This window comes from Labeo rohita, unplaced genomic scaffold (assembly GCF_022985175.1).
Source record: "Labeo rohita strain BAU-BD-2019 unplaced genomic scaffold, IGBB_LRoh.1.0 scaffold_66, whole genome shotgun sequence".
Classification (NCBI taxonomy): Eukaryota; Metazoa; Chordata; class Actinopteri; order Cypriniformes; family Cyprinidae; genus Labeo; species Labeo rohita.
The window spans coordinates 820,696-843,496 of NW_026129590.1; the positions used below are offsets into that span (position 1 = coordinate 820,696).

A 22,801-nucleotide genomic window follows, 5' to 3' on the forward strand; every position below is an offset into this window, starting at 1 on the left:
AGGGCTTGTCCGGTTCTCCTGAAACAGAGAGAGAGGGAAAGAGACAGATGGGAAGATAAAGGGTAACGTGTGTACCGTTCCTTCCCATGCAGCACAGGTAGATGATTCTGGCTTCTGCATAGTATGGGTCTTCTTTACATCATCTACATCTCTACATCTTCTAGAAAACTCAGAATCTCTTACGCCATGCAAGAGACAAAGTTTTTAAGTAATCAAAACCCACCGCCTCACTAAAGAGACGTTGCACAGACAGGCAGGACTAATTTACACGCGCTCTCACGAATGCATTCAAATAAATGTCATTTTACTGTGCTTCTCTATCTGTATCTGATTTAAAACTGATAAAATAACTGATGAAAATGTACTATTATTTCATACTTCCAAACTAAATTTGTGCTTCAGAAAGCTGAAATGAGAGATTTCACATTTAATGCTGATAATCTTCAAATCGTTTAATGCGCACTTACTTGAAGAAAAGAAAATAACACATTCTTTCTTTCTTTTCTTTTTTTTTTTTTCTTGTTAGTTATTATTATTATTATTATTATTTATTCATTCATTCATTTTGCTTTAGCAGATTTAGCTGCTTTTATCCAAAGCAAACTGCATTTAACATACAGGCATACAATTTCTGATGAGCTGCATTTTATAAATTTCTTTAATAAAAGTTTATAAATAATCAAAATAAATGGTTTTGTTGTTGTGTAAAACTTTAAATGAGCTCAAAATATTGTTATCAAGTTTGTAGCTGAACTCTTCACACTCTTCATACTTCAGTACAAAACAGTGCTGAACTCTGACAAAAAGTAATTTTTTAAAAATGAAAAACAGTGATTTTCTAATGTCTAGTTATAAATCCAACAGCATAATGTGAAAACAACTATATTAGAGTGGAAAAGGCAAATGAATAAGTGAATCAGTGATCTTCTGCAGCCATCTACTGGTCATAGTGGTAATGTAATGTCATTTTCATTTTATAAGTGTTTGTTTTCAACCAGGCAGCAGAAATCTTCTCCTTAAGCATGGCGCATTTTCTATGAATTATCTCCCTGAATGAATGAATATACAAATAAATATGCAGATCTTCTTTAATGTGAACTTTACATATGTTTCCATTTTGTGTAAATATATACAAAAATATGCATGATTCCATGTTTTATGGGGACATTCCATAGGCGTAATGATTTTTATACTGTGCAAACTGTATTTTCTATCACCCTACACCTACCCTACACCTAAACCTAGCCCTCACAGGAGACTGTGCCAGTGTTGGGGAAAGTTACTTTTAAAAGTAATGCATTGCAATATTGAGTTACTCCCTAAAAAGTAACTAATTACGTTATTTAGTTACTTTTCATGGAAAGTAATGCGTTACTTTACTTTTGCGTTCGTTTTTAAAACTTTTTTTAATATAAAAAGTTCTGTTTTTGGCAAATGTAAAAGCCTTTTCACACCAAAAGCCTCAGGCTTTGAGAAAAGTAAATTCACGTCTGTACAGTAGACCGCAGAAGAAAAAAATGTCAACTCTTCAGCAATGAAAAAAAGGAAAACAAATGTTAGATTATCATGAGTAATTTTTGCTTTTTAGTTTGGTTGAATTGGATCATCGAAGGTAGGCAGCAAAGACATTGGTTAATTAAATGAGATTAAATTCATAAAGGATATTTTTTAACATATATTTAATTATTGCAGGTTTGCGTCATATTCTGAGTTGAATTTTTATTCATTTTAAGGAATACTGAAAAGTAACTGGCGTTACTTATTTGAAAAAAGTAACTTTCTTGTCAATTAAAAAGTAATGCGTTACTTGGAAAAAGTAATATTATTGCGTAACTCGCGTTACTTGTAATGCATTACCCCCAACACTGGACTGTGCACACTTTTACTTTCTCTCAGAAAAAGTCATTCTGCATGATTTATAAGCCTGTTTCCTCATGGGGACCTCACACATGTCCCCACAAGGTCAAAATTTACTGGTATTATTATCCTTGTGATGACATTTGGTCCCCAAAACGTTATGAATACCAGGTACACACACACACACACACAAAGTTCTTTTTTTTTTTTTAATTGCTATTTTAAATGATGCATTTTGAATTTAGAGTTTAGAGATTAATGTACTTTGCTTGATAATATGCATTTTAGAGTTCATTTTAAATTATGCACGCACGTATACGGGTATTTAAAAAAGAGTGCATTTTATGTTATGCTGCAGTTTATCAGTAGTGGGGTATGGCGTAGCAACATCTCTCTTTGTACTGGTGTCAATGGAAGTTTGACGTACAGTATAAAATACACAAAAGCCTGAGTTGCCGACGTTAAAGCGTAGGCTACTTCCTGGTCTCTGCTGCTTTGAAAGATTTAGAAAACACACAAAAATACACACAACGACTGATCAAACTGCATTAAATACAGATGAAGTTGCTTTTGATGAAAAGGGCTGCATTTTATTTGAATTTGAAATATTAAGAGCTTTACTTCTTAAAGTAAATGAAATTTACAAATATTATGTTTTGTTTGTCACTGTACAACACAGAGATAATAGCTTAAAAGTAAATTACAAGAATTTTGATGTGCAGAGATGTTCATCGTTTATTTCTGTAAATAAACACACCTCTCTGACGTCATGGCCATGAATCGGTAAGAGCGCGTGTGCAGTGAGTGAGACAGCTACGTGAGACTGCTCGGCTGTGTGAGGTAAGACGCAAATAATCAGTGCACAAAAATATGTTTCACTAACTATATTGTGAGTCCTGGAGCATCGGTCAATGTGTTTTCAGTTCGGATTTTATGTCATAAATGTGTTGGTACTTACAAACATAAGCCGTATTTTGTGGAAGTTGCGTAATTAATTGGCTGATTTGTTTTTAATTAGTGTTCGCTGAAACCTAATGAAACGTCCATATTTTAGGTTTGATGTATTTGTAAGAGTTTTACGTGTCACTGCGTTTCCATGAGTGTAACTCGTTACATTTTATAACAATCAAATTAGATGAAACAGTTTAAATCAGAAGATCATAGTCTAGAGGGATTTGATGAATCTTATTATAATACCCTGTCTTTAAGTCTCTCTACATGTTGTCAGATGATTTAGTTGTTTTATGTAGTCTATTTTAGAAACATCTGCGCGAGTTTTTAATAAGAGCATGCCAACAGACAGTAAACTCGCCTGCACGTGTGTGCGTGTTATGTGCAGTGAAACTCTTAAACCTGATCTCATCAGAGCGGTCTGGTCACATTCCACGCACAATCATGAGACTAGTCATGCCAAGCACACTTTTTTTTTTTTTTTTGGTTTTTCCTCCATGTTCGGTTTATGAATCCAGCATCCATGCTCAATCTCAGTGGTATTTTCATGATGACCGTGTAGTTGTGCTTTTTCTTTACAGATTTAGTTTGCATTGTAAAAAAGTGTGATGGAGGCTTTCTGATCAGATACTTGTGAACTCAGTAGTTCATAGCTTTATTAACCGTTTCAAATAGTTTAAGAGAAACAACTTTTTCCCCCTAAACCTGTTTGTTCACATTGTTCAAATTCAGTTGCAAAGAGTCACTGAGGTTTGACATAGGCCTACATTTAAGTTTAGTTTACACATAGTTAATTGTCTCATTTCAAAATGATTAGATTTTGGCCTTGTTTTGGAATTTATTTTTTTGTTTTTTTTTTTTTAGCTTTGCTTGTACCTTACAACATTGTAGTATAAATGTTTAACCTGTTTCTTACCGTCTTTTACCCGTTTTGCTAAATTTAGATTAGCTGAACTGTTTTGAAAGAGGGTTTTTTTTTTGGTCCTGTATAATTATGCTGGGTTTATAATTCGTTAATGCTGTGGTTTTCAGACAAAATACAAATATTATTGTATTTTTATTACAATTTATTACTATTATTATTATTATTACAATTATTAATATCAACACAATATTGCATTTTATTTTATTGTTTTTGATTAACTACCTTTACCTATAATGTGAGTGTTTAATGTTGCCTTTTGCATTGTTGATGTACTGTTTCCTATTTAATACTGTACAGCCGCCTTGTCACAATTCTGTATTGTTAAAGGCGGTATATAAATAAAGGTGACTTGACTTGACTTGACAAAATGAAGCTTTAGGGATGAACCATTCACTGGTAAAAATACAGGGTCCTTCTCAACTGGATGGCTGCGTTCTTAGTAGGGCTGTGTATCGCCGGTCATGATATGACATGTATTCCATTACAGAGGCTACAATACGATATGTATCACTATATGGGGCTGCACTAAATTGCACCTCAGCAGAATTTAGTAAAGCAGCTGTTTATTTTGGCTATATATAGGTAATGCCGTTTGCATCTTGTTTTTAAGGCCATAAATAAAAAAAAATAAATAAATAATAATAATTTTATATATATATATATATATATATATATATATATATATATATATATATATATATATATATATATATAATAAAAAAATTAAAAAACACTTGTTCTAATAAATTTATATTGTAATGTACTGTCTAATATATTAACAAAATCATTACATTGCTGATAGGTTATCACTGCACAAATTAAAACACACTTTATGTTTTAAAAAAATCTAACTAAAAAAATTAGAAGCATTTTAAACGAATGTTAAATTCATGTTATTGTATGATCTGTATTATTTGATTTAAATCTCCTGTTTAAAAATCGGGAAATGGATAACTGAGGTGTCTTTAACGGGGCTTAATGACATGACAGCCGAGATGTGCAGCCTTATGTGCATTAGAACAAATGCATTTTTTTTAAAACTTCTGAGCAGAAACATAATTGCAACTAGATGGTTTCGAATGACCCTATATTTTCCACCAGTGATATTCTTAGACTTAACTGTTACTGTGGCTTTTATTTCACTTTCCTCCATGTGATTTTTGTGGGCTGCCATAGACTCTATGACATAAGGATAACGTATTAACAGCTTCAACCAACTTTTGCATTTTTAGGACTGGACCACTATAAAATACATTATTAAAGTGGCATTATTCCCTTAATGTGTTAATTGTGATACCGAGGGTTAAAAATATAATTTATCGTTCTGATGTCTGGAGTGATTCTTGGTCACAGTTCCAATGGACTAAATGTAATATGAAAAAAGAGAAGTGTGTCTGAAATGTGTTCTAAATGTTTTTCTGAATTATTTCATTATGAAGCTCATGAGTATTTATAGGATGCTTTCAACTCATTTCCACTAATGTGTATGTTTGTGTAATGCGTTTCAGAGCATCTGTTAGTTGATGGGAGCACCCAGCCTGGAATAGACTGACTTGCAAACATATACGGACCATATCAATGGCTGACTACAGACATCCTCTGGGTAGCAGCCAGTCTGTGAGTGCTTTGGATAAACCAGCAGCCGTCTCTGCGGTTAAACCCACTCACTCCCGTAATGGCAGCACAGGATCTTCACGGCACTCACGACAGGTCAGTGGGCAGTATCTCAATATTTCTTTTTGCATCCGAATTGTTTGTAACTTCCTCTTACAAACATCAATTATTGTAACTCTGCACCTTTTTTCCCTCCAAATACAGAACTCCAGGGACTGGGAAGTAATATCAGATCCAGAATCTTCTGCATCTGTTGTAGGAGTGAATGCGGTCAGTAACACTGTTCCAGGCATTTGTGAGGGATTCCTCATGAAAAGGCGCAAGTATCCTCTCCGGGGCTGGCATAAGGTGAGTTGGATGAACCAAGGAAAATATCCATGGAAAAGAATGACCACCATGACTTCTGGTGAACTGTCCCAATGCAATGTTTTTCCCCTTTAGAGATTTTTTGTATTGGATAAGGGGATTCTCAAGTATTCAAAGACTCATCAGGATGTAAGTAAACCTAATATCTCTTTTTGTAGTAAATACAATCACAATTTAGAATCACAAAATATCTGCTTCCAGTGTTTTTTTTTTTGTTTTTTTTTTAAAGTGTGACTTCTCACATCCTCAGATTGCCAGAGGCAAGATTCACGGTTCTTTAGATGTTAGTCTTGCGGTCATGTCCGTGAACAGGAAATCTAAGCGCATTGATCTTGATGCTGGCGACAGCTTGTACCATGTCAAGGTGTGTATATGTATAACTAAGAATGTTATAGTAGTAATGATTGAAATTGTAGATCATTACAGTAGCTCATAGGGACTTGTATGTTTTAAAGTTAAATTATTCTATTATAATGCGCTTGGAGATTTCAAAATGAAGAGTCCAACCCATGTTCTTAACTAAGAAAACTTAAGTTGGGGGGAAAAAAAAAAATTAAAAAAAATTGACTTGTACCTGAACTTTAAAGGGGACTCAATCCTCTTTTTATTTACGGTATACCATCTCAGTCTAAATTACATTTCACACTGGTGTTCTAGGAAGCCAAACAATTTAGAATAGCCAGTAATAGCCATATATTGTAAAACAATTGCACCGTAAAATAAATTAAAATGAATATTTCATAGGTGTGTTTATTTTTGCTTTACACAACAGTAGGAAAATTACAATACTTCTCAATTTTAAATTTAGACTGCAGTAACGTTACCCGTTTAAACTGCTAGCTGTCAGTAATTCATACTGCATTTTTAAGCTTTTATTTTGACGGAAACAGAAAACTCTGGCTTCAGCAAAAACAGGTTTTCAAAATCGTGTCTCAGTGCAAATCTAGTGAATTTCTGTTATCATCTGCCATAAAAATAAAGCATAAAGCATTCCCGAAAATGCGCTAAACTCACAGCACATGCAATAAATGAGTTCATTGCATTCACTGTGAACTGAGCCGTTCTGAGGCGTGGAAAACACTGGATCACGAGCTGATCGTTTCGTTTTGAAATGCGCAGCGAAAACAGACTTGATGAAGGGATTAAGCCATATTGTGCTTGCCAGTTCAGTTCATTTGACAGATACTGTGCCAAAGAATAATGGCCCAAAACACAACCTTTTATGTTATGATAATACATTTAAATATATTTTGAAAACTACACTTTTTGCCCGGAAGACCTGTCGTTTCATATCGTCATGTGACCACGATGATATTGAGACAGTTTTGCTATCGAGTTTTGCGACCTAAGGGAGCATAATGGATTGTAGCGTGTTTTTTTTTCGGTACATTGCTCTCTGTGTAATAACAAAAACATTTATTTCAGTGAAAAAATAAGTCGAAAAATCTCAATTTCAACATTTTGAACAACATGGTCCTGCAGTTTATTATTTTTTTTTTCCAGAAATGCTTATGTTTTAATTTTTCTAATAATCAAATACAGGCATTAAATATTTATTTATTTTTAATGAAATGAGAATTAAACCTTTTTATTTGTTGCCAAACATAGTTACTTCTGTTATTATTATAATTTCTGCATTTAATTAATTAAATTAGCCAGAAATAGGAATATTTAAACACCTACATTATACTGTACAAAAGTAATACAAGACTAATACGTTTGTTACATGTTAAACCGTACTTTTATTTTGACAGGTTGCCGGTTAGTTTTTGTGTGTATACGCTACGGTATGATGCTAATTTTCTCAAATGAAACGGTAAAATTTACATGAAGTGACTCTCACAGCAGCTCTGGAGATTAAGTTCATGCGTTTATGTCGTCATATAATGAGACGCAGCGGCCGAAAGTAACCGCGAGCGTCACGTGGGCTTCATTATTAGTGTAGTAAACAAAGCCGCGATCCGCCATTCATTCATACAGAGCCAAGCGGAACATGGAGGATTCATATTTAAACCGTCTTGTTTGCGTTTTAATATTCACAGACACTAGTCCATATCGCGATTCGAATTAAGTGAGAGACCTGCTTTTGCTTTATTAAACCACGCTATAGAGTAAATTCCGTTTTTATGAATGGACTCCGCAATCCCGTTCGCGTTTTAGCGAAGGAGAAATTGTGGACGCGTGACCACATAACGTTAGAGACAGAAATGGCATGCCGTTGTGTAAATAAGATAAAGAAAATAAGGCTATTTCGTTTTTTAAATAAAAGAACAAGGTATAGACCTGTTCTATAGGAAAGGTAACCTTAAATGACACCTGTTGTGATCTGGCGCTATATAGAAAATAAAGTTTACATGACCTTAAAGGGGGTCGTTCTAATATAATGGCAGGGGATACACTGAATATGGTTTTCAAAAGACAGGTTGCAGTCTAATATAACACCCTTTGACTGTAGTGAAAGTAACACTACATCCGTCTAGTTGCAGATTGTAAGCCAAGAGATTCCGTGTACTGTTTATTTTATTTATTTATTTTTTTTGGTCCAATAAGTAATAGTCTTATCTGAATTTAATAGGAGAAAATTATTGGTCATCCAATCTTTTACATTTTTAACACACTCTGTTAACTTTGACAATTTAGAAGTTTCATCTGGTCATCTGGCATAACAATGGAAACTAATCACGTATTTTCTAATTATATTACCAAGGGGCAGCATGTATATTGAAAATAACAGAGGACCTAGGACAGATCCTTGTGGCACTTCATACTTTACTGGTGATGACTGAGATCACTCCCCATTTGAATAAACAAAGTGGTAGCGATCGGACGGGTAGCATGTAAACCATCTTAAAGCCTGCGCTTGGATACCCGCATAGTTTTGTAGTCGCTCTAATAGTATGTCATGATCTGTAGTGTCGAACGCAGCACTAACATCAAGTAAAACTAGCAGTGAGATGCAGCCTTGGTCTGACGCAAGAAGAAAGTCATTAGTGATTTTAACAAGTGCAGTTTCTGTGCTGTGATGTGGCCTGAAACCTGACTGAAATTCTTCATAGATATCATTTTTTTTTTGCAAGAATGAGCACAGTTGAGCAGATACAACTTTCTCTAAAATTTTAGACATAAATGGATGATTAGAAATGGGTCTGTAGTTTGCCAGTTCACTAGGATCTAGTTGTGGTTTCTTAATAAACGCCAGCTTGAATGGTTTTGGATGTGACTCTTTTGCTACAGGTAACAATTCTTTCAGTAATTTAGTGGGTACAGGATCTAATAGGCATGTTGTTGCTTTAGACACAGTGATAAGTTTATTTAGCTCCTCCTGTCCTATAGTTGTAAAGCACTGCAGTTTTTCTTTTGGTGTGGCGAAAGAAGCTGACATATTAGACTCTGTAGCATCTACATTTGTTATTGTTTTGCTAATGTTATCTATTTTATCAGTGAAGAAATTCATAGTCATTACTATTAAACTGTAAGGGAATATTTAGATTGGGTGGCGTCTGGTTAATTGTTAATCTAGCCACTGTGCTAAATAAAAACCTTGGGTTGTTTTGGTTATTTTCTATGAGTTTATGGATATGCTCGTCCCTGGCAGCTTTTAAAGCCTGTCTGTATCTGGACATACCGTTTTTTCCATGCAATTCTTAAAACTTCCAAGTTAGTTTTTCTCCATTTGCGCTCAAGATTGAGTTTCCTTCTTGAGAGAATGGGTGATACTGTTGTACCATGGCGCAGTACGTTTTTATCTAACTTTTTTCAGTTTGATGGGGGCAACAGCTTCTATCCCTTTGTATTAATGGGTACACAGAGCAGTTGAGAAATCAGGCAGGTTATTTGTGAATCTATCTTTGGTGGCTGGAACAATAGTTCTGTCAAGACGATAACGTGGAGCCATATAGTTAATATCAGTGATACGCAGCATGCACGATACAAGGAAATGGTCAGAAACATCATCGCTTTGAGGTACGATATAACGGTAAGCGCAATTCCATGCAAATATAATTAAATCTAGCGTATGATTAAAACGATGAGTGGGTCCAGTGACATTTTGCTTGACTCCAAAAGAGTTTATTAGGTCAGTAAACGCAAGTCCTAACGCATCATTTGTGTTATCAACGTGAATGTTAAAATCTCCGACAATTAGCGCTTTATCAAAATTAACCAATAGTTCTGAAAGGAATTCTGCAAATTCTTTTAGGAAATCTGTATATGGCCCTGGCGGTCTATACACAGTAGCTAAAACAAGAGATAGGAGAGATTTCTTTTGCATATCTGACAGAGTAACATTAAGCAAAAGTATTTCAAATGAATTAAACCTGTATCCTGTTTTCTGAGTTCATATCAGAATGTATTGTTGCAACACCACTGCCACGACCACTCTGACGGGGCTCATGCTTATAATAGTAGTTTGGTGGAGTAGACCCATTTAGACCAATATAATCAATAGGTTTTAGCCAGGTTTCGGTTAAGCAGAGTACGTCGACACTATTATCTGTGATCATTTCATTCACAATAACTGCTTTGGGTGCAAGTGATCCAATGTTTAGGAGCCCAAGCTTTAAAAATGGTTTCTGTTCATTTATTCTAGATCCTGCATTAAATTTATGTTTTGACCTCACTATTTGAGGAACAGACAGAGTCTTTATAGATTGGACAGTGCAAGTACTATCATTTAAGAGTTCAGAACACAAACCATCATAGCAGTTATTTGAGAATTTGCTTACTAGTCATATGGAGCGTAGCGTTCTGGACAGCTGTTGTGTAATTTATGCTTTTTGTAGAGTTCTTTTTATTGAAAGTCTTGCGCAGAAGTTTGGTATAATTTTTTTTTTGTCAGTGTTTTTTTTTTTTTTTTTTTTTTTTTTTTTTTTCCTCCACCAGCCATTCAAAACTTTTTACTAGCCAAAATAAACTAGGTTATTAATGTTGCAGCTTTGCAGATACCATAAATCCAGTTTGCAGATACCATGAATCCAAACTGTTGCAAAATTATCTGGTTCTTATTTACAAATATAGCTCATTTAATGGTGCACACAGTAAATATCAGTGGACAGGCTGCCAATTAACAAAGCGGTCAGATATTTCTTTACAAACATCATAAATCATCACCTCTATTGTCATACATTTAAAAAAAAAAAAAAAAAAAAAAAAAAAAAAAGTCTGTCAGTCTAAAAGAGCACTCCAACATTTGAACACCTTGGCCATTCAAAAGATGAACAGGCATATCTGTGATTGGCTACATTTCTCAATGATGCAAAGAAACCTTTGATATCTCTCCATCTATTATATTTGTCTTTATTTGAAGCATTGACTTTATTCAAGCCACAGAACCACAAACATATTACTGAAATGAAATACACAGACATCTAGCCTAGGATGAAGTCAGTATGTGCACTAGGCCTATATTTGTCCTAAATTTTTGTTTGTGTTAATGACTATTTGTGTCTCTCTGTGGCACGTCAGGATTTTAAAGAGCCTACAAGTGGTGTTATGTACACTTATAGAAAAAAAAAAAAAAGTCTAATTTGAAAGATTCAACAAGGTGTGTTGACCTGTCTTCTCCTTCCAGGCAAAGAGTGATGATATCTTCTACATCTGGCTGACCAAATTGACTGCCCATCGGCATTTCAAGAAGAACGAGGCTATAAACCTGCACCAGGGGGTCCTTGAAGCCCTCTCCACAGGAAATGGCAGCACTTTGCCTGCCATGGCAAGTCTTGCACAGAGAAACAGAGTGATGGTGGGCATTTATATTCATCTTAAATGTGATTTGCTGTTGACAATTTTCTTTTTTCATCTTTTTTTTTTTTTTTTTTGGTTTTTATTAAATGCCCTGAGTTTTCTCCATGGAGCTGTTGTCCCTATTTTTTATTTATTTTTTTTTTTTTTTTTTTTTTTTTTTCTTTAGATGCCACGTTATCAGAGCTCAGCATCATTGTTTGGGTCAGAGATGCAGGGTTCCCCATCGGCCTCTTCATCTCGAGGAAATACTAAAGTCTCTGATTGGCTCAAACAGACACAGGACGTTGACTTGTGCCAGCAAGGTATGCACCTTCTAATACCTTGTAATTCAGAATAAGTATATGGAGCCAGTGTAGGTCCTGAAGAAATATAATTTAAGTCAACAATATAAAAAGACTAGAAAAATTATTAGACTCTATTTGGGACATAATTCCTTCCTCTAACATTCAGCCTCTCATACACAGAACTTGCCAGGTGTCAGCTGGATTTAGCTGAGCTCTCGAGTTTAATCCAGAAACTTCACTGGCATGAGGGTGGTCTTCCCATCACAAACGTGGACCTTGAACGTCGAATCGGCATGCAGGTGAGTCTGATGTTGTTAATTTGACACAGAATGAACAGGGCGTCTGCTGTCTTTGTGCAGGAGCCAGCATAAAACAAAGCTAATGTGAGAAGTGAAAGTTGTAATTATTTGATGACAGTACCAGTGTTAAATAACAAAGAGCTAAACACAATGCTTATTTTTCAGAATCTTAGTCTTGAGAAACCCAAAAAGAAGTCTGGAAAGATCTGGGGTCACTCCCGAACACTGTCAAGAGGCGAATCGCTGGGCTTTGTAGGTTCATGGCGATGTTCTTTGTTTGAGGTTGAATACGTTTGCAACTAGAATAGATATGTGCAAACTCTAAAATGCAGTCTGGAGCCCTGTGTAGGATTATTTTCTAATAATATGTAACGTTTTGGCTTAATGCCTTCTTTGATTCCTGATGTTTCTCCTTAAGTGGTCTTTTTCATATGAAAACATTTATATGCCCAAATGCTGCTTCAGTTTCCTGTTATAATAATTCTATATCCATGTCTTCGCTTTTGGAGCAGTTTTCTTCGAGCCACTTGGGCACATCAACTGGCTTGGCTGCTTCCCTTCAGTCCATCCCAGATTACGTCTACTCCCAGTTGTCCACGCCTGCAGTCTCCTCACCTGAAGGAAAGCAACTGCAGTTGGACGTCTGTGCCTTGTGTGAAAAAGGTATGTGGTTTCATTTATTTTGTTTCTACAGGTTTAAATGCTGATGTAAATTAGGATAAAACAAATTCTGCATGTGTCCAAAAAGAGATAAGAGTATTCATACCTGCATTGATGGGGGTGGGGTGGGGTGGGGTAGGGTAGGGTAGGGTGAAACCTTTACAAATAACAGGAGAATCTGGTCTGAAAAAATGGCCGGGGATGAAAAGAGTACTGAAAATTTACACACTGTACTGTTTCTTCCCCAAAAATCCTAAAGATTCTTTTATAAAGTTTTATGTACACAGTTTTATAATTGCTTTAAAAAAAATAAAATAAAATACAGTAGTACACAATACAAAAATTTAAATAAAGTACAATCTTTGTTTCCCATGAAATAGCCCATGAAGCTGAAGTGGCAATAAACTTCAAATCAAAATCCCTGATCTAAATGGCATTAAACGTAATGACTTTTATCGCACACTGAATACACTGAAGCAAAAAGGTGTCAAAAGCAAAAATTTACTTGAGTTAAAGTTAAAGTGTAAAAAAAAAAAAAAAAAAGTTTACTTTACAACTTTAAATTGTACTTAAGTATTACAGAAGTAACCCTAGCAAAAAAAAAACAAAAAAAAACAAAACAACATATAGCTGCAAGCAGCAATTACCGGAGTTCGAGCATATAGCTTTAGGGTGTAGTCCAAACCAAATTATATGACTAACATTTTCTTTTACTTTCTTTTAGTTTTAGTTTAGGTTTTATAGACTTTTGGGTACAGTAGATCATGATCATCCAAAAATCTAAGACTAAATCAAAAGCAAGGTTTTTTTTTTGTTTTTTGTTTTTTGTTTTTTTTTTGACCAAAGATTGAGCTCTTACACATGTGTACTGAGTTTGGTGATATGTCATTCCGTTCATGAGTTATAGCCATTTTAGTAAAAAATGGCCCCTCCTCTTTCGAACATTTTGGCGCCTCTTTGCGACCGTAAGTAAAAATTTCAAGGTTTTTTTTTTTTTTGGATAATTAGTGATCTTCATTCTCCAGGGAACATTTCTGCACTGGTTTGGTTCCGATTAGGCAAAACCTAGGACTAGTTTGCAGAAGTAGGTTTTGGAGCAGTTTGGAGCAAAAAAAAAAAAAAAAAAAAAAAGAAGATTCTAGTTTTATCATATTGGCTCATGTTCTCAGTGTGAAGTGATGTAGTGTAAATACAAACTGTTTCGAAAAACAGAACACAAGTGCACTGGCCTGTTGCATGAAGCTAGCAAAACAAACTTCTTTTCAAAGAAGATTTACAGTTGCTAAAACCACACAAACCCAGGCAGGTTTAAATCAGGTTCATGAGGGCCAATCTCAATTCAGAAGCCACCGTTTGATTAATTTCTCACAAGAGTCAGTGCAAATCACTTCTCTGCTGAAGAGTGGGAAATGCTCTTATTACAAGTAGAATGGGTTTAAATGTGTTTACAAGTTATACAGTCAATTGACTTCCTGTCATGGTGCTGCTCTGCCAGCGACTTGGAGGAGGGCTTCTGCTGCACTAGCTTTGTTTGTTAATGCTGTTCGTGGTTCCTCAGTTTTACGCTTATCTTCGTGGAATTTTCGTGCATTTTTTTTTTTTCACTGGACGGAACTTGTGGTCTGAACTACGAGGGGTATGCGAGGCGGGGAAAATGTGAAGGAAGTCTGTTGCTGGGATTAACGTGGCTAGTTTTGTTGGACCGGGTCATCAGAGGCTGTGCTGGAGGGGCAACAAGCAGCAGCCTGTTGACATACAGCGGGACCGATGTGCTGGGATTACGGAACAGCGGAGAACCATCGTTGCCTAGTCTGTTGAACAAAGTGCCCAAGGAGCTACTTCGGAGTTCGAAAGGTTCAAGTGGCTATCACAGATGTTGTAAATGGACGTGCAGCCTTGGATTCCTGGACAGTGCGAAGGCTGCTTTGGCAAATTGGCTTCCTCAAGTTGCAGACCCCGGGGCCAGCTATGAAATCAGCATAATGTGATATTAATTACACAATCTCATTCAGATCGTCGGAACGGCAAAAAACTACATGACATCCGAATCTTGTAAATATGTTTTGAGCTACATTCATATGTGGTTTGGAATCCTTTTCAAATCGCATTCCTAAAAATCTGTTTCTGTCTGACTGCTCAGATCCAAGTAGGTGTAACTGCAGAATGGGACGGGCTGTCTCAAAGACTTTCACCGTTAGCTCTGGCTTCAGCCAATTGGTATTGATTTACGTTTCAAAATAAAACTTTATAAATGAATCATTGTTTCTAGTTGATCTAAAAATAAAATATGCTATATAAATAAATATGCTCCATAAGAGCAGAGCCCAAAGTTCATGGCCAGCAGAGCCCAAAGTTCATGGCCAGCACAGCCCAGGGGAAAGTTTTGACTCTTATCGCTTTGATTTAAGTCACGGGGGCATCCTGGGGCTTGAGATTCGCAGGGTAGGAGAGGGTGGTGACGCTAGGTGCAACTAAGCAGGTCCATTGTACGGTGAGGTCCGGTAGGAGAGTTACGGAACAGCCAACTCTGCAATCTCATATCGCATAACAATCTTATTAACTGTTTATTTCATCAGTTGATTGCTGACCTAATGGATGCAGCCTAACAATCCTTTAACAGATTGGAATTATAGAAACGTGAGTGTGTTGTGTATGCCAGGTTAAAGAGGTGGGTCTTTAATCTAGATTTAAACTGACAGAGCGTGTCTGCCTCCCGAACAATGCTAGATAGACTAGATGTGCTATCAGGTCAGAATTCTTTTAGTATTGTTTATCCATTAGAATAACTATCAAATTTATGAAAATTTGGATGTCCAACTTGAATGCTGGTTACTTCATGCCACTGCGGTAGACGCATCTTGCAGTATTTAGGTCAACCACTGATAGATTCATTTGACATTTGTGTAAATTGACATCTTTAGTGTTGTTGTTGTTGTTGTTGTTGTTGTTGTTGTTGTTGTTGTTGTTGTTGTTGTTGTTGTTGTTGTTGTTGTTGTTGTTGTTGTTGTTGTTGTTGTGTGTGTGTTTGTTTGTTTGTTTTTTAAGAAATATGCCATTTGCTATTAACAAATAATTAAAAGTTTACACCTTGGATGCTAGATGGTGCTGTGAGGTTATTTTTTATTTTTTATTTTTTCAATAGCCTACACAATAATGCAAGACAGTTTGATTTCAAATTTTGAATTTCCTTTATTCTTCCTTTGTCTTTTAAAGTATGTTCATCCTTAAAATCCATCCATGAATCCCTGGCTCTGGAGCGTGAGCGTGTCAGACAGGCTTGGGCTGGACCTGACCTTCGGCAGTCAACCTCAGATCAGTTGGCCACATTGTGCACGACCCTCTCAGAGGTAAAAAAAAAAATTTTTTTTATTATTTTTTTTTTTTCCATTTAAATGGTGTTATAGACCCCTATGGGGCTTTTCACACCAGGCATGTTCATTTGCGGCATTATTTTGTTTACCTTCTACCTCCACGGTGAAACGGGCTGTTCAGTTAGATATGAGCTTAGATCACATGCCCGGAGCAGCCGCTGTTGCACAAAAGGGTGAGAACAAACACTGAAGAAGAGTATCCTGCAAAAGAGACACGAGGGTGGATGCTGAGAATTACTGGTACCTGAGGACAGAGGTTCTTTACACAGAAATACCCTTTCTATTCATTTTCCAGTGGATTATTTAATTTCAAAAGTGCACGGTCTATTTTCTTCCATGTACACAAACTTCATGAGTCACAGCTTGACAAGAAGAGGCTTAGTTAATCCAAATTTTATTAGTCGCTTGGTCGCAGGGAAAAAAAAAAATCACAAAGTGGCGTAATCCATGATGGATATTATATTTTTATAACAATAAAAGTTTTTTTTGCAACTAAAATAACGTTGATAAAAGCTTTAGCAGTTATCGTAACAATTTGATTCTTTCATGTGCCTAATGTCTGTCGTGCTGAAATCATGCATTTTAAAACTATATTGGTTTAAACTTCTGATATACAGACGTTCGAAGCACAGACACTGAAAGCAGGCATGTGAGTACTAAACTAGTTCTTTCATGTCCTATTGCGATTTAAAACACAAAATAAATAAGAAGTTTATCTTAAAACGCATATGTGTTCTAAAAACAGTGTATTATGTCTGTGAAGGCAAACTGCCCTGCTGAGAAAAAAAAACAGCTAAAACCAGCTGTTTTCCTAGGCTGGTTTTAGCTGTTGTGGTTTTTTTTTTTTGTTTGTTTTTTTTTAGGAGGGGAGTTTGCCTTCACAGACCGTGTCTTCCAGTCTGGCCAGCTAAGAAAGTGGCCAAAACCCTCAAAAACCAGTCTGCTGACCAGCTAAGACCAGGCTGGATGACCAGCTAAAACCAGCCAACCAGCTTAGGCTGGATTTGGATGTTTTTTTCAGCAGGGTGCTGGGAAAGAAATCGCATGTTTATATTAGATCTGTGTGGCAGCAGTGTAATATACAGTAAATAAATAAATAAATAAATAAATAAATCCTCTGCTCTCCCTTGTCTCCTCTGAGGCTGGGACTTTAAGTAGTGATCTGTGCTTGCCTGTGCAGCCAATGACAGAACAGTTAGTATGCTTTGCTTAAAATTTTGGCATTAGAACTGGTACGCCGTTGACGCTTGTGAAAACAGAATGGCGGTGCCGTGGGTGGAAATATGCAGATGAAGGGATGGGAAGGGATCCCCTTCCTATGTCACGGTGAAGTGAAATCTGAGCGATTTGTTTTTTCACATGCTTGCAGAGAAAGGCTTACCAAAACAAAGCTATTGGGTTGTCCTTAAACATGGAAAAAGTGAGATATGTCCCCTTTAATTTCAATTATAGACTGTATGTACTGTCTGTTATGTACGTCTTGCATTTTATGCTTAAATTGTGTTAGTTACTGACTTTACTTTCATTTTCAGCTTGAGATGCAGTCTCGATTAACCAGAGTTCACTCTTTGTCACTGTCATCTGATTCTTCAGATGAGTCCTACTGTACTGTGCAGCAGGATCAGGTATGTGCCTCTTCAGGTTTGAAGTTTTAATGGAAATGGTTTATGTTTGTTTATTTCAAATAAATGTGTTGTTGTCATTAAGCAGGTCACCCCCTCTCAGGACCGTAAACTATATCGTACACCCTCAGTAGCAGATTCTACAGCAGAGTATTTTGATGCCAGTGATGTGGTTTGTGAGAATTTGTCTGAAAATGAAACGTCTGACGAATCTGGATTGAGTGATGTCACCACAAGCAACTCTGAACCAGAGGAAGGCCACAGTACGTCTACAATTAGCTAAACCTTCAGCTTTACCTGTTGAGGGTTAAATAATAAATAATGAATTGGTTTACTAATGAATAACATGAGTGTGTGAGTGTGTGAGTGTGTGAGTGTGTGAGTGTGTGAGTGTGTGAGTGTGTGAGTGTGTGAGTGTGTGAGTGTGTGAGTGTGTGAGTGTGTGTGTGTGTGTGTGTATACGATTTACTTTTTGGTCATATTTATGCAGAAATGCAGAAAATTCTAAAGGGTTCACAAACTTTCAAGCAGCACTGTATATGTGTGTGAGAGGAAGAGAGAGAGAGAAAGAGACACACACACATGCACACTCAGGGCTGCATTAACCATTTGGCTAAGCGGGGCTAAAGCCCCGGGGCCTGAGCAAGGAGGGGGCCCGTGATAGGCTGTGGAGTAGATTGACTGACTGGCCATCGCTAGCGCCACGCCCCCTACATATTAGCCCTATTAGGAGTTTTTCCGTAAATTCTATGCATTACCATTAGAGATTAAAACGTCGCATTTGAATTTGGTTTACAAATCGAATGCATTTTACTTTTGAACGACCTGTGCATGTAACTCAGGTGATCGCTGCGCTTGATGTCCACATTCACCTCTTTCCTAGCATAATCTGGTACGCAATAGAACTTATCTTCGATAAATAAAAATGTCAACTTTTCTAAAAACAAAGGGGGCTATCTAAAAAAAATAAAAAAAAAAAATGAGAAGAGGGGAAAACATGAGTTGGTCAAATCCCATCTTATTTTACTAAAGCTGATAATGTTGTGAAAGTTGTGGAATAGCAAGTAGACCAGGCACACGGAGCAGATAAAAACACAGTGTCATTGTTACCACGGATTTTAGGTTATTTTGACTATAAACTTGCTGGATGTATTGGCCTATTGCTTTTTGTGTTCGAACGACATATATTCGCTTATGGGTTTAGAGATAACCCGGTATGTAAATCGTTTTGCGCGTCATGATGTAGGCTAAGCTTTTCATTTAAATGCATTTTAAGCATTGTGGTTTAAAGTGCCCCTATTATGCCATTTTAAAGGTTGCTAATATTGTTTTAATAGACTCCCAAAACGGGTTTACATGTATGCAAGGTCAAAAAACACTTCAGTTTTCTCCAAAAATAGATTTAATTTTACCCCATTTCTAAATGATTCCTAAACGACTCGTGCGAAGCAGTTCGAAGAATCAGTCTCTCTAAACCCCTCCTTTCCGTGAGCCCTCACTGCTGTGATTGGTCAGATGGCGCAGTCCTTTATGATTGGTCTACCGCGTACGGCGTGTCGAAAAACGAAACGCCCTTTGCCATAACTGACTGACAGCCCTGGATACTTGTCAATACATAGAAAAGATGGCATCGATTTTACCATAACAACTCCAGCCAGAGTCTGACGATGAAACGGCTGAAGTGGCTGATCAACAAGTTAGCACGGTCTACCGTGGAAAGTGGTCGCAATTTGCTTTTATAACCGAACGGGGCACACCTCTATGTTGTAAACTTCAGCAATGCATAATGCATTGAGCGGCTTTAACACCGAACGCGGAAAATGCTGCGCTGGCCGCTGGGTTCAGTGCAGCCCTTCAGAGCACAGCGGCAAAAGTTCATTTGAACAACTCATTTGTACTTTGTCTGCGGCGTGCGCTTTGGTCGAGGCAGAAACAAGCCGTCCACGCAGGGCGGAAGGCATTGAAACGAATGGGTTTCATAGCACAGCGCTTTCTGCATTCGGCATTCGGCTGTGAGTAAAACAGTTTTACTCACAGCGTAGGATACAGCATCTTCCGTATAATGTACGTGTAAATTTCCATGTGACGTAAACCACATGGAAATGTATGGGCGGGCAAGTTGTTTGCGACGTAGAACGTGGGTGGACATTATGCAAATGTGTTACTTGGTGACGTGTGGCCGTAACAGAAAAAGATTTGAAATCCTGACGACTCGTTCAGGCAAATGTGAGCCGACTCTTTTTTTTTTTTTTTTTTTTTTTTTTTTTTTTTTTTTGATAGACAATAACTTTATTTATCGTGCACTGTCGGCTTCACAACTTTGCAGATAGTTTATGTTCACATACAGCTACATGACACACTGCATGAAAGGACATATTTGAAAACGCATAATAGGGGCACTTTAAGCAACGCTAATAGATTTAACTGTCAAGGACATTTAAGCAGCAAGGCAGAATTAATTTTGGCAAATGTGCGCGTTAAAAAGATTTCAGCCTGATACGCACAGCACGCACCTGCCCGTACAGCGCATAAACTAAACTTGAGTTATTTTAAGTGTTCAAATACACACAGTTATATGTCAAAATGCTTGTCCATTTGTTAACACAGTCATTTGTGTCTTCAAAATGAACATGGTTAAAGATAATGCATATGTAGTAACAGGCTATATGAGATCTTGTCATTATAAGATGAGATTTTAAAGGAATCGTTAACCCAAAAATAAAAAATACTGCCATGTACTCACCCTAAAGTTGCTCTAAACCTGTATGAATTTCTTTGCTCTCTTCAACATTTCTGGTCCCCCACTGACTCCAATAGTGTGGTTTTTTTTTTTTATTTTTTTTTTTTTTTTTTTTTTTTTGCATACTATGGAAGGGGGTCCAACAACTGTTTGTTTATCAGTATTGTTCCAACTATATTTCTTTTTGCGTTCAGCAGCAGAAGGAAACTCGTACAGGTTTAGAACAACAACAGAATTTGTGTGAACTATTCCTATAAAGCAGCCTAGATGCTATTACCTTTTGTGTCAAACATTAGAAATTAATCACTGTCCTTGACTGAGTTGTGACTGTTTACTTGTCTTCAGTAAGCTTGTTTAGGGCTAGTTTTTTTATATTGAAATTGGTAGCAAGAATTATGAAATTTCAATGCAAAAATTTTGGTAGGATAAAAATACTGTTTTTATACATCTTTATTGTGTTGCGGGGGCCCTGCAGTAAGTCGTAGTGCTGGGGCCCAGTGAGGTCTTAATGCGGCCCTTAAGGCCCTGTGCACACTGCCTACTCTACCTTTAAAAAGGTGATCTTTTGTAGGTATTTTCAGTTTTGTGCACATTCACCCATTAATTGGTGTATGGTATTTTTATATTCATTTTTCAGGAGCTGCAAATATGAAATACAGAGCCAGTGTTTCCAGCACAAATGATTTACCTTCCAATGCTCAGGTCACTGGGCGACGAACAGTGCTTCCTGCACACAGCACGGATAACAGCCATATTGGAATCCTCACCATCTTGTACAACAATATTGGGAAGGATTTGTCACGGGTCTCTATGCCAGTGGCTCTCAATGAACCTCTTTGTTTATTACAGCGTGTCAGTGAAGAGCTGGAATATTCTGAACTCCTGGATATTGCCAACCACACAGATGATCCTTTCGAAAGAATGGTAAGAGCCCAAGGCATCATGCATAAAACTGCAAAAAAGAGTGTGTGTGTGTACCAGCAAAGGGCAGATTTAGCTTTATTACAGTTTTCAAATAAAAAAAAACATTTTGACGCATGCACCGATGCTTATATCCACATGCTTTTTTTTCCGCACCCTATCTCCTTGCTGAAAATAATCAGATATTCTATAGAGTTTATCTAGTGTAGTATAGAACTAGTATAGTTCCCTTTCAGTCATTGCTGGCATTGTGGCTCACCACGGTGCAGTGGATGGATCGCCCCTAAGGAAGCATCACCTCATAGTCAGGTTCCTGAGAAGACTAAATCCTCCAAAATCACACCTCATACCCTCTTTGGATCTCTCTGTGGTCTTCTTGGGATTGTGGAGGTATCCCTTTGAACTGTTTGATTGTTAAGCTAAAATATCTCTCTCTCAAGACTTGCTTACTTCCACCAAGTGGGTGGGGGACCTGCAGGCATTCTCAGTCAACAAATCCTGCCTAGAATTTGGTCCGGCTAGTTCTCTCATTACCTTGAGACCCTGGCCTGATCATATGTCCAAGGTTCCCACCTCTCCCTTTCGAGATGAGGTGGTGGAACTGCAGGCGCTGCCCTTGGAACAGGCAGACCCGGCCCTTGTGTTGCTGTCTCGTCCACACCTTGCACATTTATGTAGAACACACCTGGAGCTTCAGATGCACCAAGCAGCTCTTTGTCTGCTTTGCAGGACAGCAGAAGGGGATGGCTGTCTCTACACAGAGGTTGGCTCACTGATTGGTGGATGCGATCACCTTGGCGTACCAGTCCCAAGGTGAGCCGTGCCCCCTCCAGAGTGTTGCTTCTTCCTGGGCGTTGCCCCTCTCTTGCAGACATCTCAGAGCTGCAGGCTGGACAACACCTAACACCCTTGCAAGATTCTGTAATCTTCGGGCTGAAGCCCTTGTCCTCCCTTGTGTTGGGTAACATCAGGTAATTTGTGGGAATCAGGCTTGGTGTTCGGCTTGCCTAGAGAAGTCTGTTAATGTGTCCAGTACAGAGTACGCCATCGTTCTCTCTGGACCTGGCATTAGGTCTCAGATTCTACCATTGTCAGTCTTCCACAGTGTTCCCCTTATTTTCTTCATTTTTCCCTTTTTTTTTTTTTTTTTTTTTTTTTTTTTTCCACATGGCCTTACATTCTGTCATTGTGACTCCCTGGCACCCCTGGTAGGCCCGTTTATCTGGCGTAACCTTGGGAAGGTTACGAATTGACGTACATTTGTTCTGACACACTTGCCTGTCAGCATTTGCATCCTCAATTATATAACACAGTTCGGTTTGTGGCATTTTCCATAGGGACCCCTAACGTCAGTCGATGTAACGTCAAACGTGACTGACTGAAAGGGAATGTCTCGGTTACGTATGTAACCCTTGTTACATATGGTGATGTTACGTCTCTCATGCCCCA

The 22,801-nt window shown here is 37.4% G+C and overlaps 1 protein-coding gene across 2 annotated transcripts in view; it reads left to right on the plus strand.

The window, feature by feature from the left end:
* Nucleotides 1-2,647: 2,647 nt before the first annotated feature.
* LOC127161517 (oxysterol-binding protein-related protein 7) overlaps nucleotides 2,648-22,801 on the plus strand; it is a 56,416-nt gene continuing 36,262 nt past the window's right edge. Inside the window, exons 1-14 of one of the 2 annotated variants that reach the window (XM_051104268.1) lie at nucleotides 2,648-2,697; nucleotides 5,242-5,443; nucleotides 5,552-5,695; nucleotides 5,789-5,842; nucleotides 5,964-6,077; nucleotides 11,283-11,453; nucleotides 11,622-11,757; nucleotides 11,920-12,038; nucleotides 12,204-12,290; nucleotides 12,551-12,701; nucleotides 15,912-16,045; nucleotides 17,602-17,694; nucleotides 17,777-17,954; nucleotides 21,069-21,355. In XM_051104268.1, the coding sequence (XP_050960225.1) occupies nucleotides 5,312-5,443; nucleotides 5,552-5,695; nucleotides 5,789-5,842; nucleotides 5,964-6,077; nucleotides 11,283-11,453; nucleotides 11,622-11,757; nucleotides 11,920-12,038; nucleotides 12,204-12,290; nucleotides 12,551-12,701; nucleotides 15,912-16,045; nucleotides 17,602-17,694; nucleotides 17,777-17,954; nucleotides 21,069-21,355 (1,800 nt within the window). In that variant the 5' untranslated portion in view covers nucleotides 2,648-2,697; nucleotides 5,242-5,311. The remainder of the gene's footprint in view (nucleotides 2,698-5,241; nucleotides 5,444-5,551; nucleotides 5,696-5,788; nucleotides 5,843-5,963; nucleotides 6,078-11,282; nucleotides 11,454-11,621; nucleotides 11,758-11,919; nucleotides 12,039-12,203; nucleotides 12,291-12,550; nucleotides 12,702-15,911; nucleotides 16,046-17,601; nucleotides 17,695-17,776; nucleotides 17,955-21,068; nucleotides 21,356-22,801) is intronic. The other variant, XM_051104270.1, reaches the window with a different exon arrangement.